Source organism: Henckelia pumila, chromosome 1, assembly GCF_033568475.1.
Source record: "Henckelia pumila isolate YLH828 chromosome 1, ASM3356847v2, whole genome shotgun sequence".
NCBI classification, from domain to species: Eukaryota; Viridiplantae; Streptophyta; class Magnoliopsida; order Lamiales; family Gesneriaceae; genus Henckelia; species Henckelia pumila.
In genome coordinates this window covers 166,826,267-166,854,026 of record NC_133120.1, presented here as the reverse complement: position 1 = coordinate 166,854,026, position 27,760 = coordinate 166,826,267, and the positions used below count along the sequence as shown (strand labels likewise).

The following is a 27,760-nucleotide window of genomic DNA, read 5'->3' as shown; positions in this document are numbered from 1 at the left end:
CTACCAGACCGATGTGGCATTTGCTCTGAGTGTCACGAGCAGAATTATAAAGCCAATCCCGGTCAAATGCATTGGAAAGTCGTGAAGGATATTCTTAAGTACTTGAGAAGAACTAAGAATGTATTCATGGTTTATGTAGGAAGAGATCTGAAATTGGAAGGCTATACCGACTCTAGCTTCCAAAGTGACGTGGATGACTCGAAGTCAACTTTGGATTTGTGTTCATGCTCAATGGCGGTGCTGTCTCTTGGAAGAGTTCCAAGCAGGACACCACAGCGGATTCCACCACTGAGGCAGAATACATTGCGGCATCAGCTGCTGCTAAAGAGGCCGTTTGGATGAGGAATTTCGTCCAAGAGTTGGGCGTTATTCCTAAAGCTGTTGGTCCAGTCCCGGTGTACTGTGACAACACGGGTTCCGTTGCTCAGGCAAAGGAACCAAGGTCTCATCAAAGATCCAAACACGTACTGAGGAAATACCACATCATCCGGGAGATCGTGAAAAGAGGAGACATCACTGTCGAGAGAGTGGCCTCTGCAGACAATATCGCTGATCCACTTACTAAGCCCTTGCCGGGACCATTATTTGACAAACATCGCGAAGCAATGGGACTATGTAGTATGACTAGTTGGCTTTAGGGCAAGTGGGAGATTGAAAGAGTTGATGCCCCGTTAGCCAACTTGTGGCTAAGGGCTTTGAGAGTCTTTTTTTGTAAACAATCTTTGTTTAATATAATATACGTTCTTTAAATGGCGTTCATTTTATCTTATTATTATATAATGATATACTATTGCTATTTTGATAAAGACCTTGAATATACTATAGTAAGATGAGATAGTGAATATAGAGAGATCACTATCATGAAACACATCTTATGTTCACTGTATATTCTAAACAGTTCCTAGTTAATTGAGCCGTCCACAAATAAGGATAAGGATCGCTCGAGATTGAGACTAGCATTTGCGATGCCGAGTACCATGTTTCATTGGTATGGAACATAGAGATGTTTGAAGCATGCAAATGGATATTCATATGATGAATGATCGAACTACCCTATTCGAACTTTCCAAGTGGTTATCACTTAACGAGTGGATATAGTCCGCGGTTTTGGTTGTACACCATTAGTCCTTATTACTTGAAACATCATTGAGACTCTATATGCTAGTACTGTGCTTTGACTCGTTTACCGACTTTATTAGGGTCATCAGGTGTCGGGATTGGGTACAGTTACGACACATATAGGAGTCGATGCTTTGTTGTCAAGGATTCACCGCACACTTGCGAGTGTGGATATCCTATGCAATCTGAGGAGATATTAGTGTGACGAAACTCTGGCCAGAGTATATGACGTGTTTTAGGTTACTTGGTTTCCTAGTAGCACATGCGATGTCACTATTTGATCTTCAAGATGCATTGCATAGTTATCGAATCTCGAACGACTCTCGTTGTACCAATGGTTGTTGATTCGATCGGGATATATGGATGAAGGGACCGTACTGTACGCTAACCAAAATCTATTGGTTCTTGCAGGCACTATCAGTGATACCTAGGGAATCATGGGGCGATGTTGCTAGGCGCTCTTACCATGATTCGTTGGGTAAGTCAGAAATTGTTGTTCCGAGTCACAAGGAGTTGTGAGTCCATGGCTAGTTGTATCCCTGAACCATTGAGGGTCACACAAGTAATGGATTTCTAATTCCCATTGAGATAATTAAATTTAAAGAGTTAAATTTAGTGAATAAAGAAGTGGTACTTCTTATTTAAGAATAGAGGGAGTAAGATTTCCTAAAATGACATAGTGATGGACATTTTTGGAAATCACTGAATTTGGATTCAGAAAATTTATCTTGACTTTAAAAGATGCAGAAATGGTTTCTGTGCACATTGGTGAAATTGGTTTATCAATCTGAGTCACGATGAATTTTATATTAATTTCTGAACATGCGGGCTTTGCTTGTCAGGCTTGAACTTATGACTAATGGGCCCTAAGCTGTTAGCAGCCCACATTATAAATAAGTTATTGCAGTGCAGAAATTAGACGTAACAGGTCAAAAATTTCAAAACCCTAGAGAGCATTCTCTCAAGGGATTCGGCCGACCCCTTCCCCTCTCTCACAGTGTTCGAAAATTCAGTCTGTGAATTTTTGAATTTGCAGACTGATTTAACAGATCATATCTGTTCTATCTCATCGTAGAAACTTCTGATAGACTTTCTAGTGCAGTCTGTCAGAGGGATTAAATTTTTGTTCGTGGACCTGATTGAAGAATTGTTCGTTCATCAGTTCCTGGGATATACAACAAGAGCAGATTAATCTGTTGGTGTCCATAATCTCGCTTCGAGATTTTAAGGTAAAATTTACATTGTTTAAATTTTATGTTATCAATTTTAATCTTAGGAATTTGATACCCATGATATGAAATTGTTTCATATAAAATTTTAAAACTTCCGCTGCAACGGGTATCACTTTCTTTTCGATCCGGAGAACGACCGTGTTCCAACAAGTTGTGCATGTTTTGACAACCAAATTTTCTAAAAAACGTATATGTGATACTTTGTAAGTTATTTAGTTTGAAACAGAAGAAATCTTTACAACTGTTTTTAAAAATATTCTTCAAATGGGTGAACGATTGAGAAGTTGTCTATTACTGGGCGGGCGAGTAGATCTTCTTGTATTCTTGAACGGTTGAGAACTCTTCGCTGCTTGAGACCCGTTGAGATGCTTTTCTAGAGTCTCAATTATGAGTGGTCGAGTATATGTATTACAATACAGGACAACTTGATCTACAATAATGAAATTATTTGTTATCATCAAAACTAGAGAAAATTATATTTTTGGTCATGTAATTTTGCACATTTTTTAATATTGGTCCCGTTAAAAATAAATTTGTTTTTTAGCCATGTAACTTGCATTCTTTTTTCATTTCTAGTCATGTTAATACTTATTTGAATTTTTTTTCCTGTAACTTGCATTTTTTTTTGTTGACACTGAAGTTGCATTTTTAGTCCTGTAACTTGCATATTAAAGGTGAATTTTCACTTTAAGTTCTGTAATTTCTTTTTTTTTTTTTTATCCGTATTTTCTGCCGAAAATTTTTTATGTGATAGAAATGGAAGCTATGAGTGCTTAAACTTTGGTTAAAACCGAAATACCATAAATCCAAACTGAAGAATTTAAATATCGAACCGAATATCGAATTTTTTATTTCAGATATAAATTTTAAAATCGAATCTTATATGGTTCGTTTTTATATATATGTCAAAACCGAACTGACAAAAAAACAAATTTTCATTGGATTAATAGTTTTATTTATATTTAAATTATGTATTTTATAAGATCATATTTATTGTAAAAATATTTTGAATAAGTTATAGTTGATTGTTGTTTATTTAATTCATTTATATTTTAAAAATTTTATTAAAAAATTATGTAAAATCATAATATATTATATTTTACAATATACTTGTATTTCTAATTAAATAATTGTATAAATCGAGTAAAGAAATAACCAAACTATTTTGGTGAAAATCGAACATAATTGAAAGCAAACAGTTCAGATACCGGACTATATATATCTAAAACCTAAAACCAAAATAAATTACCTAAAATCGAACCGAAGCGACCTGCAATGAACACCCTTAGTGGATCCCAACATAGATTTTTGGAAGAAAACTTGCATATGTGTCGTTATTTTTTAGAATATAATTTGAAAAAAAATATGATGGACTTTGGTAAAAAAAACAAAAAATAAAAAAATCATGCAAGTTATAGAATTAAAAATATAAATTCACCGTTAATATGACCAAAAATAAAAAAAAATGGTAATTAAGTTATGAGACAAAATGCAAATATATTTTTAATAGGACCAAAAGTGAAAAAAAAACATGCAAATTACAGGACTAAAAGTGCAAATTCATCTTTAACATGACCAAAAATAAAAAAAAAATATGTAAGTTACAGTGCTAAAATGTGAATTCAATGTTAATAATAATAATAATAATAATAATAATAATAATAATGCAAATTACATGACCAAAAATACAAATTTAACATTCACATGACCAAAAGTGAAAAATGTGTAAAATTATAGGACTAAAAAGTAACTTTCCCTCAAAACTAAAGGATCAAACAATAATTATAGATAAAGTACAAATAAGTTAATCACTATGAATCCCTTTATGACCTAATTAATATAAAGTAGGTCTTTTATGAAATGGTGAGACGGACCAATCGCGCCCATATTTACAATAAAAATTAATAGTTTTGACTTAAAAAATAAATTTTTTTTTAGTTTTTATGGATGACCCAAATAAGAGATCTGTCTAACAAAATGGAAGTGAGATCGTCTCACATAAATTTTTGTGATTAATATATTGTGTATATAAATAATGATACAATTGTAGTTTTTATTTAAACTTCATCAAAAGGTTCTCTATGTTAATTATACATCTTTGAAAAAATATAAAAACTTTGTTCATAATTTGATTTTCTTTCAGTTTTTTTGCAAATAATTATATATCGATTGATTTATTTTCAATTATTTTTCAATTTAAACTTATGAGTAAATCTTTACCTTTTCTTTTGTTTTCGTTTTTACACGGAAATTTGTAGTCACTTTGAGCTAATGCGATAACCTATAAACTAAACTAATAAAAAAAATCACACGCACAATACTGAACTAGTCTTGTTAACAAAATTATCTTAAAAGATGTTAATATGAAAAATCGTTGAATTTCTAACCATCGATCAAACACTCATCAACACTCATCAACTCCACTTGCATGACCTCCCAGGAAGGTCAATAGTATTGACACATTAAAAAAGTCATATCTAAAAAGAATTACTTAAAAATGGATCCAGAGAAGGTACAAGCCTCCAAATTAGGAAACGGCGCGCGGCGTCATGTGATGTCCAGATTTTTTGCAATTTTTTTCAAATACCACATTCGAATCATGTGATGTGAACGACTCATATTTAACGATTGTCGTGAATCCAAAATTGATGATTTACCTGATTTTTAAAATTAAAAATAAAATGTACGAATATATAAAAATTTCATGTTACATCTAAACAATTTCTATATATGAGGTGAACATATAATGTTTCACTCTAAATCTTCGAATTTTCGGTGTGTATATAGAATTTTTATAAAAGAATAAGTTTCCTATGAGATGATCTCAAATATCTATATACGTGAAGTGTCGATCCGACTTATATTTATAATGAAAAGTAATATTTTTAACATAAAAAACAATAATTTTTAATAGATCGGATGGAACATGATATTCATCTCATGACAAAATTAACCGTGAGATTGTCTCATTAGAATTTTTATGTTACATATATACCAGATATCTACCTGATCCAAGATTTTAGAAAACAATGAGATATTATCACCTTTCGTATATAGTATGAGAGCCAGGAGAAACATGGATTTTTTAATTAGTAATTTCTCTTAATTTTCTTAAAACGGTTCGAATCATCCCATTGACCACGTAGAAGTTTGTTTTTAGTTTGAAGATGAGCATCCAATCATCCATTTAGAAGTTTGTTTTCAGAAGTTTGTTTTTAGTTTGGAGATGGTGGACAACTGTGGACTTGTAATGGTTTAGACTTTTTTTTTTTTTAATGTTTTGATTTTGATTTTGATTTTGATTTTTTTAAAGAAGAAATCAACTCGAATAAATTGCTGAATTTTCCTGAACAACAAACAATCCAAACAATTAATACTTTGAAAGCAACCTAAATATTTGGTTTTGTTCGATTTTGTTCGGTTTATAATATGATTGATTTTAATTTAACGAAAAAAAAAACCTATATCAATCTATATATTATAAAAATAGTAAAAATAAACAAATGGATTTAAGAAATAAATAAATTCCTCTACAACAAAATATAGTTTTATAAACAAAATAATAATAAAAACTAACAACTCTAAGTAGGAGTAAATTAGATTTTCTGTGAGACGAGTCAATCTGATTCATATATAAAGTGAAAAGTAATACTTCAGACATAAAAAATAACATTTTTTTATGGATCAAATCAAATAAATATCGGTAAAAAATATTAATTCGTAAGACGGTCTCACAACATTTTTTAAGATAATTTATTATATTCGCAGTTTTGGGTTCGATTTGGGATCTGCAGTTCCTCCTTAGCCCTTTTTATGAGATCTTCGTTCTCACGAAGGCGGCGGAGGTTCTCTTGGCGTAGGTGGTCTAAGCGTTCCCGTGCCTCCGCCAAGACATGAGCGTTTGGATCAGATGGACCGGTTTCGTGGGAACCAGAAGCAGCTAAAAAAAGAACGTAATGGTCCCCGCGGACGGAGTGTACCAACTTCAAAATATTCAATTTTAGGGAAGCCAAAAAAAGATTTTTTAAAAAATTTAAAAATTATTTTGGTACACGAATTATTGATAAAATATCAAATTGGTATATAAACTATTGAAATTATTTAATTGGAATATGATCAAATTCAAAATTCAATTTTGTCATTTACTTAAATTGTTTTGATGAAACGGGCATTTAATAACATGAGAAATGAATGAATATAGGTGCCGAGCAACGGAAAGAATCAAAGTCAAATATTGTAATTAAATTCAACTAGATATGTCTTTTAAATTATTTTCTTGTAAAAATAAATGTATATTTATTATACTATAAAAAAAAATTGTATATCATGCATCTGCTTGCTTATTGTCTCGATTTACACAATAATGATTGCAGAAATTTTTGTACTTTGTTTAGATATTTCTGACAAATTACATGATTTTTTAATTGTATTTTTAATTAAATATTTGAATATAAAAAATTATTTATTTTATAATATTTTTATAAAAACAATAAATTATATTTGTGTTCCGTATATTATGATTTATTGATGAATTATAATTTTTTATTATAAATGTTAATAAAACATTATTTTATTATATATTTATAAATATTTTTTAATATATATTATCACTGAATATATAATTTTTTTTTAAAACCTGAATATATAATTTATCAATTGTTATATATTTGTGTGTGTTTATGTGTATTCATGTTTGTATCAATTAATATCTATAAAGTTTTCGTACAATGAGTATGATATATTTTTTCATAATATAAAATTTAATTAAATTTAAATTTATGCTTATAATTGTAATCAATAAAATGGTGTATCTTTGAATTTAACAATATTATTAGACTTTAAATAATTTAAATAAATGGTAAATTTGACTTTATAAGTTGATCATTTATCAATTAAACTATTTTCAACTATTTATGTATCACATTTAATTTTACTTTTTTAAAAAAAAGAATCAAACTTTATAGCAAATCATTTTTTTCTCTTTGGTTGATTTCAAAAGGATTTATGCTGGAAGGGGCCTGGTCCGGACCAAGATTACACGTTATCGGGCCTCAGCTGTTTGGCCCATTCTACTTGCTGCCACGTCACTTCCGTCGTCACACTCTTTGGCTTCCAGTACTGTCCAAAATTTGACGTTGCCGGCCATGAAAGTGAACGCCTGCCTAGATTCTATCTATCTATAGATTAAAGTGTCTTCTTCCAATTTCCTTGTCCATTCAGCTGCATTAATGGAGAAGATCGAGCACAAGATAGTCCCCATCAATGGCCTGAACATGCACGTAGCTGAATTGGGTGAAGGCCCTTTGGTTCTTTTCTTGCACGGTTTCCCCGAGCTATGGTACTCGTGGCGCCACCAGATGCTGTACATGGCTGCGCGTGGCTTCCGCGCGGTGGCGCCGGACATGAGGGGATACGGGGATACCACCGGCGCACCCCTCGATGACCCTTCAAAGTTCACCATCCCCCATTTGGTGGGAGACTTGGTTTCGCTTCTGGATGCCATTGGTCCGAATGAAGGGAAGGTGTTTGTTGTTGGGCATGACTGGGGCGCTTACATTGCCTGGCATCTGTGCTTGTACCGGCCGGATAGGGTCAAAGCTTTGGTGAACTTGAGCGTCGCGTATATTCCCAGGGATCCTCGGATTAATTTATTGGAGTTGCTTCGTGTGATGGGCGATGAACATTATGTTATCAGATTTCAGGTATCATATCAAAATTTTATGATCTTACTTTTTTTCTGACCATATCCCTTCTCACTAATACTAATTCTTCTGATTATATTTCTTTTGCTCTGTATTAGTTTGAAAATTTCATTGAACAAGTTGAGTAACTATTGTAGGATTTGTCCGTGCATTAACGACAGAAAAGAAATAACTAATTAAAAATTGTTACTCTATAGTTCAGTGCTGAAAACATACTTCCTGAAATCAACGAAGAATACCATAAAGAAAGAGAAAATAAAAGGATTAAAGTAAATGCCAAAGGCCATATTAATAAAGTTTACATGGATCATAAAAGTTTTTCAGCCATGTTGGAGAATACATTGAAATCAAATCATTTCAAATGGGTTAGGTCCGTCGAGTTGCCTCGTCTCGTCATATAAAATAGGTTGGTTGGGTTGGTAATTTCTCAATCCACCAAATGGCGGCCCGACCCATCTAATGGTGGACCGACCCACAGCCCACCAAATTACACCCAAGCCTGTCAGATTGGTCAACCCCGAGACCGCCACCTAAAATAGGTCGCCCCTCCTAATGGTGGGTTATGGCGAGTAGTGGGCCGATCCGTCCCGCTAACCCATTTTGACACTTCTATTTCAAATCCTATTTTTAAAATTGACTGAAAAGAGAAAGATCAAGATTTCCTGCTCCAGCTACCAGTTCGATCGACTGCCCTTATTTGCCTCAATGTCCTTGAATTTTATTTTGATACAAGGGGTATGCTGGATTTCCTATCTAACTACACAACCCACACAAGTGAGAATTGAAATCAAGATTTCATGTCTTAGGCCTCACCATAACCATAGTCACTTGGCCAAGAGATCATTGGCCCATGTCCCCGAATTTGAGTGTTAAAGGGATTTCACAATTTTGGTATCAATCTAACACCACTCTGTTTCCGTTTGTTCACCACTGAAAAGACCAAAATCAATTTTCTTCTTTACAGCATGAAGGCAACACTCAATCACCAACACAATTCAATACACATTCAATCATAATCAAGCATCAAAGCAATTAAGATAATCAAGACGCAAATATGTGTGGTTCAGCCTTGGAAAACCCACAGCCACGGGAGAACAACGCAATCGAATTTATTAATCAACCAAGATGAAATTCAAGTACAGTACAAGAAGGAAATCCAAAACACTACTCAAGAAAGTCTACAATCAAGCATTTTCTTCCCTCTATTCTTTTCCTCCTCTCTTCTCTGTGTTTTTGAGTCTTGTATCTCTTCTGCTTGATCTTCATGCACGTTGAGCCTCTGTGACGTGCTAGTTGGTTTGAAAGACACCTTCTTCTCTCTTTTTTTCCCTCTAGAAGCCGATAATCTTTACTCCTGCCTTATATGGGAATCTACCTATTTTCCCTGTGATCCAGTTACCCATATTAATCACCCATAAACTGGTAGTCTGCTTCTGAGGCCCACTAGGTGTTTAGGCCCAATTTAAATACAAATGCATTCGAGGCCCAACTGAATGAGACACGTTTGCATTGAGTATCAGAGTTCCACTCACTTTTTGGTTTCAAGACAATTTTTCAATGAAAAGGCGTAATTCTCTTTGGTGGAAATCTTTATGTGGTTTGACCAGTGCAGTTATTTTTCTCTAGAAAACCTTCAAAATTGCCTGAAATATTCTGTTTTCCAAATGTTACATTATGAATTGAGTGGCTTATATAACATATGCATTGCTTAACAAAATATTTCAGGAAGCTGGGGATATAGAAGCCGAGTTTGCAAGTGTTGGGGTTAAAGAAGTTGTCAAGTATATCCTTTCATACCGCAATCCAGGTCCATTTCTTTTTCCAAAAGATAGAAGATTAGACTACAATACTGAAAGAGCACCCTGGTTATCAGAAGACGAGTTGCTCTATTACGTAAGCAAATTCGAGCAGACTGGATTCACCGGAGGAGTGAATTACTACCGCGCTATTGGCATGTATGTATACCTTCACGGCTTCACCCCATCCCATAACCCGTCCCCCGATTTTGTACCATTGGACATATATATGGATGTATGACTATTGAGCATTGTGACATTGTCTAGCTAGCGCACTTATCTTGCTTGGTACTAAAAAATTCAGGAATTGGGAACTGAATGCCCCATGGACTGGGGCTCGAGTACATGTGCCGGCAAAGTTCATTGTAGGGGAATTAGACTTGGCCTATCATATGCCAGGGACTAAAGATTATATACATGGAGGCGGGTTCAAGAGCGATGTGCCGTTGTTGCAGGAAACTGTGGTGATAGAAGGTGCTGCTCACTTTGTGAATCAAGAAAGACCAGATGAGATCAATGAACACATTTACACTTTTCTTAAGCAGTTCTAAACATTATATTTTATGTTGTTTAATTTGTCTGCAAGACTTTGAGTGTGTGCGCGCCTGTACTTTGAATCAATGTTACTTTGACTTGGTGAAATTTATTCTGAGTGTTTCATCAAAGCATACAGGTTCGGGGTCATGAAATTTTCAATTTTTTATTTTTAAATTTTTGGTCATCTTCACGATTTCCATCACCGAAATTGAAATTTGTATCATATGATACATCGTTGGATTCGCATTTTTGAGATGATCCTACCTTGAAAATTTCAAGACAACCGGAGTTGTTTTAGGCACGGGGATCAAAATGGTGCGGAGATCAAAACTGTATATATATATATGTGTGTGTATGCGCGCGCGTGCCCGTGTGTACATATACATATTATTTATTTATTTAATAATGTATACCTTAATCCTTAATTTTAGCTCATAATATTTTAGTTTTGAAATAATTTTATTTTATAATGATGAGTTTAAAATTTAAATATGTAATTATATTTTTTTATTTTGTTATTAGTTGAATATAAATTAATAGATTTTAATTTGTGATAGTACTTTTTGTTTCTAAATATCTATACTATATATTAAGAGTTAATTGGTAAAAAATATACATATCATATGTTTGATTAGGATTCATTTCCTGTCAGAATTTTATTTTTTTCTGCACTTTCAAATTTATGAAAAGTTTGTTTGTATTCTCTGGGCCCACAAATCATTTTCAAAGTGAAAAATAAGTATAAAAAATTCAAAATCATATACAAATATATGAAATTTCAGTATTGCCTATTTCAGATCTGGTATAAAAATAGGTTTTCTTGGTATAAAAATTTTTATGTTATATTTTATCTCTCTAAAAATAAAAATATAAATCATGATTATGTACTCTATTTGAGACAATTGATGTCATAAATATATAAATCAATTCGTAAATTAAATATTTTTGTACTCAAATTTCTTAAATTAATGCACGCAAATTTTTAATTTTCGTGATTCCCAAAATACTAATGTATGTATTGATTAATAATGAACGAGTGTTTCAATATAAATATTTTGTATATAAATATGTATGTACAATAAGCTTTTAATATTAATAAAGTTGTTCTAATGTTATACTCAAAATCTTAATTTTTGTACCAGATCTGAAACTGTTAGTACTCAAATATCATATATTAATACCATATATTTAAATTTTTGTATCATTTTTCATCCATGAAAAGAAATGTGGGACCAAGGAGTTCAAATAAAATTTTCTGACATAGGAACTGAATCTTAACTCATAACTCATATTGAGGACTGAATCCCAAATTCCAAATACTACTGTTGTTTTTTTAGATTTTTTATTATTTTTATTTTTAAAAAAAATTTGGTGGACCAACCAGCAACCCGCGGCTGGATGGGACGGGGTTCTTATGGTCCTTTTGGAGGCTGACCCAAATGGGCCACGGGACGAAGCGGGCCAGGCCATCTGATAGCTCTCATGTTTTGCTAATAGAGTCTCACATTTCGTAATCCACAAAACTTTAGAATATAGGTAGTCTGTCGATTATAATTGAGCAATTATATTGTGTATATTATACATATGTAGTTAGCTTAAAGTTGTCATAACGGGTCGACAGGGTAGGTCGACTCGTAACACCTCAATCGGTTATTTGACACGGCGAGATGGGCCAACCCAACTGCTCTAGCCATTTTTTTAGTTATATTAAATGGGCCGAGATGAATTTTGACCCACAACCTATAACAACCCACTATTTGACCGGTCCAAACGGATCGATCTGACGAATTCAATCCATTTTGACAACTCTAATTTGACTTATTATTAATGGAATCCTTCTTACTATTAAAAAACCTTAGGTATACGAGAAAACAAAAAAAAAAATGTAACAAATAGAGTTATGTTATATATAAACTATATTATTAAACTCGAGACCTTTTAGATAGTGTTTGCAATCTCTAAAAATAAGTGATTATGAAAAATTTGTTAAAAAAAATCCATAATAACTTATTATTATATATTGCAAACATTACCTTAATGTAATGGTCCGTCATCACAATGTCAAATTTACCATAAATTAATTTGATATTCTTTTGATAGCTCTTTAATTACAGAAATAATATATTCTTTTGGTAGATATTTATATATGAAAATGTCATTTTTTGTATTTTGTTATTTCACTATTTATTTTTATTTTTTTTTCTTTTAGTTAAAAAAAATGAGTTATACAAGCACGCAAGTTGCGTACATCAGAGTACTAGTGTAAATTAAAAGTTACAAATGATTACATATTATCTTTGAAATTATAAAATAGTCATAATTTTAAAAGTAGTGCGTAATAATACTTAAATTCAAAGGTGATTTGTAATGGCCTATAACTTTAATTATTCTTGCTATAAAAAAAACTTTCATTATTTTTATACAATATTCAAACAAAAATAAGTGAAATTCAAATATTGGGCTTTAAAAGAAAAGGAAAGGAAAACAAAAATAAAAAAGGAATTTGGCAAAGCAATGAGCATAAACAGAACCCTGGAGAAAAAGAAACGCAGTCCTTGAATTTCCCTATTTCTTTCTGCGAATCTCTCCCACTTTGAAATACATACAGAGAAGAGTCGGCGCTTCAATAAGTTATTACAACAATTTTCCCTTCTTTTGGGAAGTAATGGCGATAAGGGTTGCTTTAAAATTCATGAGAGACTCTCTGCGTGCAAAGATTAAATTTGATGGGAACAAATATCATCCCCGGCAGCATTTTTGCACTGCGTCTTCAGCGGGAGCTCAGCCTTCGCCGCCTCCAATACCAAAAAAGGTTCCCCATTTCTCCAAAAAGGTATCTTTTTTCCCATCCTTGTTACGTGTTAATGTAGTCTCTTTTTTTTCTGCAAATGTGATCGTTTGATGAAATTTGAAAAGCCCGTGTGTAGAATGACGTAAAATGAGTTCGTTTTATCTCATGATGAGAAGTTTCTTTAGCTTAGCTTGTAACGTGTGTAGCTGTAATATTATTTTGAACTTTGAAATGTGAAACTTTCAGAAGCTACTGGTATGAGGTTCCCTTTTGCTTGAGACGGAAAGAATAATTTAGTAATGTTTTTGGTGTTTAGGTCTATTTGCATACGATGGCGTACTAGCATGTTTAATGCCTAATACCTCTTGCAGTTGGTTTGCACGAGGGAAAGGGGTCAGTAGCGCCTTTTCTTATAGGCTTTTTAGATTAAATGAACTTTATGACTTCAGTAAATGTTCTATTTTTTTTAAAGCTTGCCCCTTTGATCGAATATGGAACATTTTCATGTTCTGGTTTAACGCTTGGAATTTCAAGTAGGATCTTTCATTGCTTGATTCTGACCGTGGTTACATTGATCATGTTCTTTTGGCTCATACATGCTAATATTGTTGCACATGAACTGCAGGGTAGGTTATTTACTGGAGCTACTATAGGTTTGCTGATAGGTGGATTCGCGTATGCGAGTACTGTGGATGAAGCAACTTTCTGGTATCGTGATTGACTTTTGTGGAAGATGCATGTTTCACGATTGTTTCTGGCGTTCAAAATGAATTGATAATTTAAATGTTTCCAACCCCCTAGCTGTTTAAGTCTCATATGCCACATTTTGGATGATATGGCTAACTTAAATTATCCTTATACTGTTTTATTTGAGGTACTTGTCCTTCAAGTTTATGTTGAGTAGCACCACCAGAAATGAGTGGTAACATACGCCACTTAGAATTTGGTTCATCAATGCCCATGTAGATAATAAGGAAAACTTGGTCACTGTAAGGCGAGATATCGTTGGAAAAATGGTACCAGCTGCCATTGTGTTCCGTGGAACACCGTGGTTGAAAGGCGTGACACTATTCATCTTCTGAACCATGTACAAGTTGTTGACTTTATAATTAAACACATGACAAAGGTTTTATATGAGTTCTTATCTGTCTTGACGAATTGGTGCAATCTATTCAACTATTTGCTAACAGATCCAAGGGCAACCCACCGAACGGCAACCTCCAAGATTATTTTTGAATTTGTTTCATCATCTTATTTTGAGGTACCTAACTATAAGTTTTGAAAGATCTGGAGATATCTTCGAGTTGGATTGATGTGACCCAAATACTCCCTGCATAGTATTGTCACGGAAATATTATTCAATCCCAAGGTTGAGAACTGTGAACAAAGTAAAACTTGGTAAAAAGTCAATTGGCTAGTAACAGCCAGGCCCCAAAACATCACTTGAAGGGATACCAAAGGCCTTGCCTCTGCCCTTCTGCTACTTCTTGTTTATGATATTAAAGAGATGAAAGTTTTCCATGTAGTAACAATGGTCGAAGATTCTATTGTTGCTCAGAAATTTCTGGGCTTTTTAAATGAGTCTAAAAATAATTCTTGAACTTGTATGATATTCTTCTTGAAGCTTTCACATTGTTTATGAGATTTGCATCAAACTTGAGATCGTATCTGTTCACTCTTTTTCTAGTTGACATGGCAACAGGAAATTCAGCTCATAAATGTACTATTTGTGGGCCTGTGGCTTGAATTTAGGTATAATAAACTTTCGTTAATGAATGGTTTAGTTTGAATATAGATTTACTTTTTGCAATAGTTTAGGATTATGCATCAGGTTACTTTTTAGCTCTGATCTTATTTACGCTCAATCTCCCCCTACTCTTGGTTTTTGGAGTAAAACGGCTTTCATTTGATGTTTCAAAGCTCAAATATATGCTACACCTATGACTATAGTCGAGAGTAGTTTATCTTACGTGTCTTGAATCATGCAGTGGCTGGCTATTCTCGGCAACAAAACTAGTCAATCCATTTTTTGCATTTATGGATCCGGAGTTTGCTCACCGACTGGCAGTCTCTGCTGCTGCTCGTGGATGGGTTCCAATAGAGAAGAGGCCAGATCCATCAATTTTGGAACTTGAAGTTTGGGGTAGGAGGTTCTCCAATCCGGTTGGCCTTTCTGCTGGTTTTGACAAAAATGCTGAGGCTGTTGAAGGTTTACTTGGATTAGGCTTTGGGTTTGTGGAGGTTGGATCGGTCACTCCAGTTCCACAGGAAGGGAATCCGAAGCCTCGAATATTCAGATTGCCAAAGGAAGGGTAACATCTTATATTTTCTTTGTTCTGTCAGTCTTGAATAACCATTGGCCGTACTTTTTTCTATGTGGTTCTAAGTTTGTCTTTTTATTTTTAAGCAGGGCTATTATTAACAGGTGTGGCTTTAATAGTGAAGGAATTGTTGCTGTTGCAAAACGGTTGGGTGCACAGCATGGTAAAAGAAAGTTGGAGACATCAAGCACTGCATCTCCTGTTAGAGATGAAGATGTACATGGAGGGAAAGCTGGTCCAGGAATTCTTGGGGTTAATCTTGGAAAGAATAAGACCAGTGAAGATGCTGCTTCTGATTATGTCCAAGGAGTTCATACATTATCACAATATGCTGATTATTTGGTATATAATTTGTTTATCTCTGGTTATCTGCTCATTATGTGTCACATCACAGTTTTTCCTATTTCATTATGCATATGTTGAATTAATGACCCGGATATAGCCTATGGCAAATTTGAACTTTGTAATAGTTCTATCAACTGTTTTAGTAGTGTTCACTCTTTGATCCGACGAAGCTACAACATCATCACACGAGCCTTTATGTGGCATCAGCTATATAGATAGTCCTACGCCATTGTGCTCTATCTACTATTATAGCATCATCTATATTTAGATAATGCATATCATGCTTAATCATTATTGTCCAAGTGTTTTTTGGTCTCCCTCTACGTCTATTAATATTGGTAAAAATCACGGTCTCGCATCTCCTGGTTGGAGCCTCTATTTGTCGTCTTTCTACATGTCCATACTATCTCATGTGTGTCTCCCTCAATTTTTCTTTGAAAGGCGCAGCCTCATCTTTTTCTCTAGTATACTAGTCTATCAATTATTGTATGTTTGCACATCCATCCCAGCATCCTCATCTCTAAGACTATAATTTTTTGTTCATGTTCTGGCTTTATCGCCAACATTCGGATTCATATTACATAGCAGACCTATCCGATATCTTGTAAAACTTTCTCTGAGCTCATGGGTACCTTAAGATCAAAATACCAGATGCACTCCTCTACTTCGATCATCCTACTTGTATTCTATGTGATAAATCTCAAATTTGTAAAAAAGATCGTAGAAGTTACGAGGTGAAATTCTTCGATTCTATGAACAACAAACGAACTTTCAAATCCGTCAAGAAATACCAAAGTGGCATGTATACATTTCTGCAAGTTAAGGAATAATTCACCTTTACATATTATTGTTGTAGCAATATGCAGATCTTTTAATGCTTAGACATTATTCTGTAGGTCATTAATATATCGTCCCCAAATACTCCCGGGTTGCGACAACTTCAGGGGAGGAAGCAACTGAAAGATCTTGTTAAGAAGGTATGATCTTTCTTTTATTTCAATCGTATTGGTCAATCTATTTCCTGATTTACTTTGGGGAAAATATAGCCATAGATGGATTGAGATTTTGTTTCAATGTATATTTTACCAGGTGCAGGGGGCTCGTGATGAAATGCAATGGGGTGAGGAAGGGCCACCACCATTGCTTGTAAAAATTGCTCCAGATTTGTCAAAACAAGATCTTGAAGATATTGCACGGGTATGCACTTGTTATGTTTTTAAGTGCATCAATATTGAGTGATGGTCTCTAAATGTATGTCCTCTATCTATGTAGGTTGCACTTGCTCTTCGAGTAGATGGATTGGTATGTTTTCTCTTGCTATGATATCTTTTACTTTTTTTCAACAATTAGTATTGTCTGCATCAAAATGATATATCTATAACAACATATTTTTGAATAGTCATCCCTTCTTAAAGTTCCATCCATCCAAAATTGAGAATCGAGGCACGCTTTGTTTTCTTGCAATTATTCTTTTTTGTATTTTGCCTAATGAGTTGGATGTATGACGAATAGCAGACTAATCCTAATTCCAAATCCACTTATTTTTGTTGCAAGGTTGTGACACTTCAGAATTCTTGACTGGTTTGTTTATTTGTTGCTTGCAGATCATATCAAACACCACCATCCAAAGACCCAACACTATCACCAACAATCCTGTTTCCCAAGAAACTGGTGGCTTGAGTGGGAAGCCACTCTTTGATTTATCTAACAGTATTCTCAAAGAAATGTATATTCTTACCAAGGTAATCATCAAGTTCACAATGTTTGATCACTTAATTCTGATTAGTTTTCTTCTTCTTTCACCTGCCTTCTGGCAGACATTTTTCGGGGAGAAAAGAGGAAATCAGTTTATTGTACTTGTTCTAGTATTTGCAAATCAGATAGAAAAATTATTCAGTCCTTATTTCCTGGTCAATGAGAACTTTCTTGCTACTGAATCTGTTATCATTTTTCACTTACCTATAGCCCCATCTTCTTAAGTCATTTGCTTATCCATATATTTAACTTAAGATACTTATTTAGGCGTTTGTACAGTAGTTATAACAAATACAATTTCGCCATTTGCAATATAGGGAAAGATTCCTTTGATTGGCTGCGGAGGCATCTGCAGGTAAGATCATTTTTTTAAAATAATTTGTGATCCTAAATGGTGCCAACTTACACCAAGAAAGTTTTCAGTGGTGAGGATGCATACAAGAAAATAAGAGCTGGAGCCACTCTTGTTCAGCTGTATACCGCATTTGCCTACGGAGGTCCTGCCCTTATACCTAAGATCAAGGTACTCACTTAATAATATGCACTTTGAATCTGAAGCAATCCTGTATGAATGTCGAATTGTGGCAATCGATTTTTATTTTCCCCCCTTTTTTTGTTTTGTAGGCTGAATTAGCCCAATGCTTAGAAAGAGATGGCTACAAGTCTATCTATGAAGCAGTTGGAGCGGACTACAGATAGCCTCAAAACTCTTCTGCCCATTTTTACACAGTTTACATACCGGTTCGTGTATTCGTCCCCTTGCTCCAAGAATTTTGCTATATAGTTTTTAAGCGCAGAACGATCGATTTATCTCACTACTGTATCTTCGTCCAGTTTTGGCTTGAGAGGCGATTGTTTAATGTGTAACCAAGTGTCAAAAGCACGAACGATCGTTCATCTCGGGATAGCATTGGTTTTCTATAGATTTTCAGCTTGAAAGAATTTTGGAAACTATGATTTCTTCAAGAACTCACCACCCCATGTTTTAGACAGATTCCATCTTCATCGGATAAGCACATGCATGGGTACTTTCAAGTTTCATCGTACAAACATTAATGGGCTGCCGGGCTCCTATGTTTTTTCCTTAAATTGAAATTGGCAGATTTAGCAACAAAACCCCAAATTGTAAATAATAAACATGAAACTCGTTTTTTCAATTTATTTTGTCGCAGATGCCATTATACTAAATAGCTACAATATCATATCCCTTTATCGAAAAGAAATGTGACCAATCGCCACAGTGAAGATTTTTAGGTTCGATTACTTGAATTTTGACGAAGTACATAGAACTTAATGAAATTGGGACTTGATAAATTTACGACTTTTAGAAGATTCAATATATGAGTCGACCACAAGTAATTGGTTAGTTCCACCTCCTAGCTTAGGTCATTTCACAAGAATAGAATCATTAAAGCAAGGAAAATGTGGTCCAATTTCTTAATTAATCTCAAGATATTTAAGCCACGTGGTTGATGAAATTTGATCGATACCCATTATTCATGGAGTTGATTGGTAACTAACTCACATGATTATGACTTGACTTCCCACCTTAAAAAATCATATGCGAATGTTCCTCAATGTATCATACAAATCCCATATTTCAGATAGCATTTTGACAGTGAAAATTCACTGTGAGCACGGGACACCTATGTGAACATCGGTTGAAGTGAAATAGATTATGTACACCCACGTGAGCACCCATGAAATGGCTTCCAATAACTTTTGGATCACACACACAAAGGATTGACCTTATGACCACCCTAGGTGGACACATCTATGTGAGCACCTATAAGGTACGTCCGACAACGGACGTCATTTCATGGGTGCTCACGTATATATACCCGGGGTGCCAATAAAATCAATTCTATGTGTATTTGTGTGTGTGATCTGAAAGATTCCACACAGCTCATCTTTTCAATATTTGATGAATCTTTCTGGTACCTTTTTCAATAGTTAGATATACTGAACATTCTAAACCAAAGCAGAAAACCTAATGTTTCCACATAAAAATCAAACTCAGGAACTGAAAAATAGACTGTTATCTAATGCCTTGTCAGCGAGGTTATTTTTTCTAGATAAGGGATAGAAGGGAGATGGTGAAAATTAGGATAATGTCGTATCACCATACAAATCCATGATACTTCACAAGCCCCATGAGCACATGCATTACAAATTCCCATTATCCTATCCTATCTTTATGCAGAACCCTCTCGATTACTTCGCCAACATGTTCATCTCTATTTAGCAAGTTTCTTCCATTTTCCATGATCCATCAAGGGTGTGTATTTACATGGATGCATCATCATCACACGGAAACTCCATCTTTATATCACATGGAATGCCAACCTTGGAAAGCAACCTTTTTATCCAACCCCATGGTGAGAATGATTCTTCAACATCACACTAATGGGAAATTATAAATGAAAATTGAAAAGAATCAGAAGATGACAAATTTTTACTTGAGAGTAACAAGTTGGTGATTCAACTTGCTCATTAGCTCGGGTCATCTAGCTATATCACAAGATGAGAGTTGACAAAAGTCAGACGTGACATTAATGGGTTGAAATAACAATTACAGGTATGAATTCACATTTATATTGATGTGTTTCTTAGGTATATGGTCCAAAGGGGTGAGGTGATTTTGCCATGGACTATTCATGTGACATTTTCGGCCATCTTCAATATGCATATACCGCAAACAGAGATTTAAAAATAAGGGGAAATATATTTTAAAAAATAAAAGACTAAACGATGGACAAATCTTGATTTTTTGTTTTGTTTTGACTTCATGAGTCTGCCTCCATTGTGGAGATTCTTTTTATTGTTCCATTGGTTGATATATCATGGGAGGGGACCAAATAATGTGGGTAATCTTGCGGTAGGATATTGCACCCCCACTAAACAATTTTCCCATGCTACGGCCACTAGCTAAAATAAGATACATAGTTTAGGGTTAATGAGAGAATTATTGACTATCCAGCACGACACCAGTGCTATATATCTTGTAGGCAATTTTGACACCTCCAGACCACACAAAAAGAGTAATATTATACTAAGATCCTCAATGTCTTTATGGTATTTATTTGAACTGTTATTGTATTTGTCGTTTTGTATGATATTCGACATGAACAAATTACCTTGCTTATCGACGTACTACATTTAGCTTTCGTCCAAGTGGGGAAAAGGAACCAATAGAATAGACCTGTAACTTTGCAAAATTTGTGGGTTAAATGCTCAAGTCGAGTCAAAAAATGGGGATCCGAATACTCATGTTAAAGATTATTTCAAGGAGATATATTGCTCCAAAATACACAACCAAGAGGACTATTGACAAATAGGAAATCTAAATAAAAAGATGAGCATACCTACCGATTTGGAGCTTCTCAATCAAATTATGCTAAAGCCTTATTGCACTTACGTCATGCGAAAAGTATGAACTTTGTCAGCTGTTTTGACGATTCATGCATTATTGTATGAGACTTTGGGACCAAAACAAGTATTTCAACATCTGGAAGGAAGATATGACCCGTTAGGATAGTACTATTTTCTTCCTTAACAACCGTACCAAACCTTTGGGGTTCAAGAAGGATTTCCCTCAGAAGGTATAATATCCCATCATTTGGGTGGGGAGAAGAAAAGTTAATGCTTCAAACACAATTTGTCTATGAGGTTATGAAAAGCGAACATTGTAATTAAGCAGACAAATAGGTTGATTTAATTTGGTGCAACAAATATGCACATGCAAGGTTTCATATGAGTGTGACAAGTTTATATAAGCCAAAGCAAGCGCGGAGATTTCTTATCAACAAATTACACATGCACCAGAGTAACCACACGTTATATTATTTTACCCTTTGACGGGGTGAGGTTGGAGGGTGAAATGCAAACCAAGATAACAATTTTCATGGTACGATGATTTCAATATAGGAATATGAATCAAAATAATTCATGGCCACAAAGACAAAATCTATGTTATTCATAAGATATGTTGACGCGTGAAGGAAACATTGCATTATACAGTTAGATTTGTGTATACAAGGAAGCATGCGTGTGGTTTACCAAATATCTAGTATGGCATGAATCTCTTAGTGGGCATGATATGAAACATGATGCTTGAAAGCATAACTCCAAAACAAACTAACTCTGTAAAACCAAAAGGGCAGCATGGTTGAAATTCTTATACTGCAGGCAATATGACAACTAACCAACACAAGTGGGAAATATGCATGACATGAAACACATGCAATCGAGGGGTGTGTGTGTGCGTGCGTGCGTGTTTGGGTGTATTTGGATGTCTATACATATAAACTAAGTCATCAACAAGAAGGTAATATATTTCACGCAGAATAAACATTTCCTGTAAAAAAAATTCTGGACTTGGAATATGATACTATTGATTGATTGGAGATCTTCCACAGCCACAGGATATTGATTATTATAAACAAAGAAATTGTGCAAGTATAAAATGAATGGATTGCTTAGTCTTAAACACTAACTAGAATGTGACATAGACCTAAACCAAGCCCTTGTACTGCTATATATGGATTGTTCCCATCATTAATTAACTTTACAGAAGTATCATTAGAGGCAACCTATAAGTATGCATTACAGGAAACCGGAAAAGAGCTAAAATTTTCTTTAAAATATCAAGAGAAGTAATGAATACGAGCTTTGGAAATATGTCCACTCAAGGACAAAAGTATCAAATGACTACCAACATATAACCAATTAAACATAAAGATGAGTTCGCTCGATTTTAAGCTGGTAAGCCTTTAATATGCCATTGAAAATATCAAGAAATATCAAAGTGCATAAAACTTTTCATGTGTAGGATTAATAGATTAGGTAATATTATATTTCCATATGATTCTCCAAGTGGATGAAGTAGATATGTTCTCATATATTTGGCAAAATGACAAACTAAATTGTGAAGCAGTCCTTAATCATAATTCATAAGAGATTAAAGCACAAGCTATAACTCTAGTTCTAACCTTTCAATTAAACACTCTCAACACAGATAAAAGAAAAGAGGAAGATGAAAATCCACCACCTATAAAAGGTCCCTCTTATCTTTAGAGAAGCCATGTCCCTTTTCCTTTCTTTCTTTCTTTCTTTCTCTGGCGTTTGGCGATGATAATGTTAACGTGAAGAAAAGGATAAGTACATAAAATCTTCCTCATCACGTGAAACAAAGGCAGGTAAGGAACAAGAAAAAGGAGGAAGATGGCTACAGCACAGACCCAAAAAAACCCGATAATGATAGAGGTACGAACAACAAAATCATTAATAATCATGATAATAAGCTAAGCATTATTTAACTATTTAAGTTTACTCTGATACATCTGATTTTCGCTCCCAAACATTTCCAGGTAATAGAGGAATTGAAGATTATGAAAGACATCAGTTTTCCAATATTGGCTATGGGCCTATTGATTTACCTAAAAAACATGATTTCAGTAGCATGCATGGGAAGGCTAGGGGGCCTGGAGCTAGCAGGAGGTGCGTTAGCCATTGGTTTCACCAACATTACAGGTTACTCTGTGCTTTCTGGCCTTGCCATGGGGATGGAGCCACTTTGTAGCCAAGCTTTTGGATCCAAAAACTTAGCCATGGTTTCTATCACCCTACAGAGAACAATAATTTTGTTACTTTTTGCATCCATACCGATTGGAATGCTATGGATGAAATTCGAGCCTCTCTTGCTATGGCTCCATCAAGAACCAGGAGCAGTACATATTGCAAGCCTGTACTGCCAACTGGCAGTCCCAGATCTCGTTGCCAACAGCCTACTTCATCCCTTACGTATCTACTTACGCAGCAAAGGAACAACATGGCCACTGTTCTATTGTACGTTTCTGGCGACAATTCTACATTTTCCCATCACCATTTTCTTAACTTTTAAGCACCATTTTGGTATCAAGGGAATAGCAATTGCCACATCTATTGCAAACTTTAACACCTTGTTTTTCCTTTTAGTTTACATGCACCTTTTTCACGAAGAAATGAAACCTTTATCTAAAGGCACAGCACCACCTTTAAAACCACATAGTTCAACAAGTTCACTATGGAAAGAATGGGCACTACTACTTAGAATGACAATCTCGAGTTGCCTGGGTATTTGCTTAGAGTGGTGGTGGTATGAGTTAATGACACTTCTAGCTGGTTACCTCCACAAATCTCATGTTGCTCTAGCAACATCTGCTATAGTAATACAAACCACATCTCTTATGTACACATTGCCTTCAGCACTTAGTGCGTCGATTTCAACTAGAGCAGGAAACGAGCTTGGAGCAGGCAGGCCACATAAGGCACGCTTGGCAACACTAGTTGCCATAGCATTGGCCTTTTTTACATCGACATTTGGCTTTCTGTTGACTACCTTAGGGAGAGGAGTATGGTGTAGGGTATTTACCGATGATGATGACATTCTTGAGCTTACCGTGTCTGTTCTACCCATTATCGGACTTTGTGAGCTAGCCAACTGTCCACAAACCACCTGTTGTGGGGTCCTCCGAGGAACTGCTAGGCCTGGTATTGGTGCACGCATAAATTTCTGTTCATTCTACTTGATAGGAACACCTGTTGCAATAGCTTTGGCCTTTTTCTGGGAAATGGGATTTTCGGGCCTCTGTTATGGGCTTTTAGCAGCTCAGCTGGCATGTGTATCATCTATTTTAACAGTTGTTTGTAGAACAGACTGGGAGTATGAATCCTTGAGGGCAAAAGACTTAGTTGGAAAAGACGATGAAAACTTATATGCAGGTTTGATAGGGAAATATGATGAAGGAAGAATAAGCTTATGAAGAAGGATGAATGGTGATTACACTTCATTAGTGCAGAAGAAGAGTATTTTGGCCACAAAGCATATAGTGAGGTGATTATTAATCATCGTCTCTTCAATTTTCAAATTTAAATCGCCAAGACACTCATCATGCAACTCACAGTAGTTTACAATTTGTTTTTATAAGGAAAAGATTGATGCCACGTCACAAATTGTACTAGTATGGAGCCACATTATCTTTTGATTGATTGTAAAGTGAAAGCTACTTGAGAATAGAAATTTTGTGACTCTCTCTCCCCTCCCCAACCCCCTCTCCCTCTCTCGTTAATGAATGTGTCAATAATTTTAAATGCTTGTGAGCACGAAATTGCTACCAGATCCTTGTCTACATTCAAGTGTCAAAGTAAAAAATCAAATTATTACACAGTAAGTAGTCATTACTCGCGAGCCAATTCACATTATGCTGGAATGCCCACAACTGAAGACTGAACCATTCCCGCCTAATGAATACTCAATGAGTCATATTTCTGGCAATAAAATGGGAATACAAATGAGTTATGAAAGAACATGACTCGTGATGGATACTCAAATAAAATGTTTAAGAGGCATCAAAGTTACCACTTGACTTTTAAGCTCACCAGAGATATCACCATGCTTTTCATATGGTCCAAGTTAGGACTTATGAGTAGGAGGCAGAAAACCTCCATCAGGTTTCCGTCCGATCAATCTCAAAGTACTAAAAGCATGGGTCTTTAACGACTCGTCCCCTCACTTGGAATCTGTGGATAAATAACATGCACGTAGTTGAAAATTAAATAATGAAGACAACGGCTATAACCCAGGTCCGCCAGTACTTCAGAAATTACGAATCCATAAAGAGAGGACAAGAAACGAGGACCTAACCACTCCTCTCCTCCCATTGTCCCAACATAAGAATCTTGCTTCTCAATTTTCAACATCTTATACCCTTGCCTTCGATAGATTCCAATCATACTAACAACACATAACTGATAACACCACCACCCCTCAGAAATCATACGATAATAACAATAGGAAACCAAAAAAAGGACCAAAATATTTTATTTTTTTTTAAAAAAAAATCTACCGATTAACAGCCTAAATATATTGCATTAGCAGGCACTATACTCCATTTCTGCATAAAACCCTTGAAAAGACTCGAAAAATTATACTTCCCTTCACATTGTAGATTTGTCCAGCAAAATACCAACTATACCAAAGATCCTAAACTACAACCTAATACACTTTTCAAAAAATTTGCATCAAAAACTAAAACCCATCAAATTTCAGAACATTACATAAAATTATAAGAACCAGTAGTCCAGTACAGTGAAATTTTCTCTTACAAACAAACAACTGTCTCACCATAATTTTCAACTCGCATTGTTCAAGAAAACACTCAATCAGAGAATTTCATCACCAAAACCAATCAACTATACATATAAATTCCTTCAACAAGCGCTTAAGAACAAGATTAAAAGGAGATACCTTCTCGAAGAGAATCACAGTGAAGCGAGCAAAACATTCACCAAAAATGAAAAGGAAAGGAAGGAGAAAAAAAAGAGTATTGCTTGCTCGGACACTGGGCAACAAATTAAGATCATGGGCCAAATTCACTTACGTGGTTGACCCAATTTCTAGGCCCGATCGTAAATACGGGACATTTCTTCAATTTCGATTCCATTCGATTCTACAAATCCACGAACCCAAATAAATAAAATAAAAAGAACTACATTGATTTAATTTCTGCGAAAAATATGATACGGGATTTAGAAAGTTTTTAGGTTGTGCTTGATGGAATTATTTCAAATATATTCGAATATATTTTTATTGTTTAGAGAAGTAATATCATAAATTTCAAATTCACTCTCTTCATGGTTATATGACATTTCATGTTAGTTATGATGAATTTTAAGTTCATCCAATAATTGAGTTATTTGAAATCATTTTTACTTTATATAACTAATGTGTAAATAAATGGTCTATAGATTTAAGATTTGATTTATTGTTTCATTGTTAACAATGAAATATAATTTAAATTTTTGGATTTGAAATATTTGCATCAAAATGCAATTTGCTACACTTGGGAAGAGGGATTTGGGCTGATTTGGATTTGAAATCCATTCGCCCAAATCCATTTCATCTTTTTGGCTATAAAATTTTAAAAGGCATATTTTAATTTGAAATACAAGCCTATGTATTTTTATTGGATTTAAAATCTACTCTTCTAACCGGTTATTTCGAATCCATCCTTTCACGTGAGCGCTTCTTGACCACTTTTTGGAATCGACGCGTATATCCGGACATGGTTTTGTAAATTTAGTATTTTGTTTAAAGTTTGTTTTTGTAAATTTAGTATTTAATCCAATTAAAATAAATAAAATGTAAATTTATTTTATTTTAAATTGGACATGATTATTTTGTAATCAAAATACTTTTTTTATTTCAAAATATATAAATAATAATAGTAAAATTTTCTATGATTTGAAATTCTTTAATTTTTTTAGCCAAACAACATATTTTTAATTAATGAATTTAAAATTCAATTTGAAATTCTATGTTCATTCAAGCAAGATATTTAATAAAAATAAGATTAAAAAATCCATTGATTTGAAATCCTCTCTCAAATCCAAATACCTCCATCCAAGCACAATTAGTGAATTCATTTGATTTTATTGATAATGGATGGAGCCAAGTTGATTGAATTTGAAAATATTAAATTTGAAATTTAAGTAACAATCAACACCTGTAACTCAGGGGTGGTATATTGTACCGAAAATCAATACCTTATTATATAAACAAATTTTATATCGATATTGTACCGAAACTTTCTGTATATCGATTTTTGGTACACCGAAATTTTCAGTACACATTACTAGCAAACTGATTATACTAAAATTTTACGATATACCGAGATTTCGGTACAATATCGGTATATAATTTTTATACCGAAAAACCCTTATATTTTTAAAAATTTAAAAATTTATTGTTTAAAGTATTATATATATTTAAATTTTTATATAGTGTTTTGGTATTTTGGTATTCTGTGTATATACCAAAATATTTAAATTTCACGCTGTTACTTTATTGAGATCTTTATTATACCAAAAGTTCGATAAATTCGATATTTACACCGAAAATTTCTATAAATTCGATATCTTTTCGTCACGATAACTTTGGTATACATGTTGTAACCATCTTGATGACCGAATGCCTAAAACCGCAAACTGCCACCTCTGGTCCCAGGCCCCATTTTTTCTGGCCCAGTAAATTTTGTGGATGTTAAATGTGCCTTAAATTTTAGCCCATAAAGGGAATTGGCACTAATTCTACGTGTTACCTATCAAATCCATGCATTCGGAT

The 27,760-nt window shown here is 34.3% G+C and overlaps 3 protein-coding genes and 1 long non-coding RNA gene across 7 annotated transcripts; 3 read left to right on the top strand and 1 right to left on the bottom strand.

Moving 5' to 3' along the window:
- The first annotated feature begins 7,458 nt into the window (after nt 1–7,458).
- On the top strand, nt 7,459–10,523 carry LOC140875645 (epoxide hydrolase 1-like). The gene is made up of 3 exons (XM_073279378.1): nt 7,459–8,053; nt 9,779–10,008; nt 10,154–10,523. The coding sequence occupies exons 1-3, from the start codon at nt 7,580–7,582 to the stop codon at nt 10,398–10,400; spliced, it is 951 nt and encodes a 316-aa protein (XP_073135479.1). The 5' UTR covers nt 7,459–7,579; the 3' UTR covers nt 10,401–10,523.
- A 2,375-nt stretch (nt 10,524–12,898) lies between these two features.
- LOC140874519 (dihydroorotate dehydrogenase (quinone), mitochondrial) lies at nt 12,899–18,590 on the top strand. 3 transcript variants are annotated; one of them, XM_073277816.1, is made up of 12 exons: nt 12,899–13,219; nt 13,803–13,885; nt 15,166–15,489; nt 15,585–15,840; nt 16,740–16,820; nt 16,933–17,040; nt 17,116–17,145; nt 17,448–17,585; nt 17,916–17,953; nt 18,022–18,121; nt 18,223–18,339; nt 18,433–18,590. In XM_073277816.1, the coding sequence occupies exons 1-11, from the start codon at nt 13,052–13,054 to the stop codon at nt 18,295–18,297; spliced, it is 1,401 nt and encodes a 466-aa protein (XP_073133917.1). In that variant the 5' UTR covers nt 12,899–13,051; the 3' UTR covers nt 18,298–18,339; nt 18,433–18,590. The 3 variants fall into 3 exon arrangements, with proteins under 3 accessions (XP_073133917.1, XP_073133918.1, XP_073133916.1); XM_073277817.1 differs by having other exon boundaries at nt 15,588–15,840; nt 18,223–18,590; XM_073277815.1 differs by having other exon boundaries at nt 18,223–18,590.
- Nucleotides 18,591–19,484: 894 nt separating this feature from the next.
- On the bottom strand, nt 19,485–25,978 carry LOC140874996 (uncharacterized). Of its 2 annotated transcripts, none has more exons than XR_012148290.1 (5): nt 25,886–25,978; nt 24,998–25,158; nt 24,821–24,906; nt 20,736–21,106; nt 19,485–20,001 (listed from the first exon to the last, which is right to left on the bottom strand). It is a non-coding gene; the product is annotated as an uncharacterized lncRNA (long non-coding RNA). The 2 variants fall into 2 exon arrangements; XR_012148289.1 differs by having other exon boundaries at nt 25,018–25,158.
- Nucleotides 22,606–24,658, top strand: LOC140874995 (protein DETOXIFICATION 55-like). Its single transcript, XM_073278508.1, has 2 exons — nt 22,606–22,863; nt 22,968–24,658. The coding sequence occupies exons 1-2, from the start codon at nt 22,822–22,824 to the stop codon at nt 24,399–24,401; spliced, it is 1,476 nt and encodes a 491-aa protein (XP_073134609.1). The 5' UTR covers nt 22,606–22,821; the 3' UTR covers nt 24,402–24,658.
- Nucleotides 25,979–27,760: the final 1,782 nt, after the last annotated feature.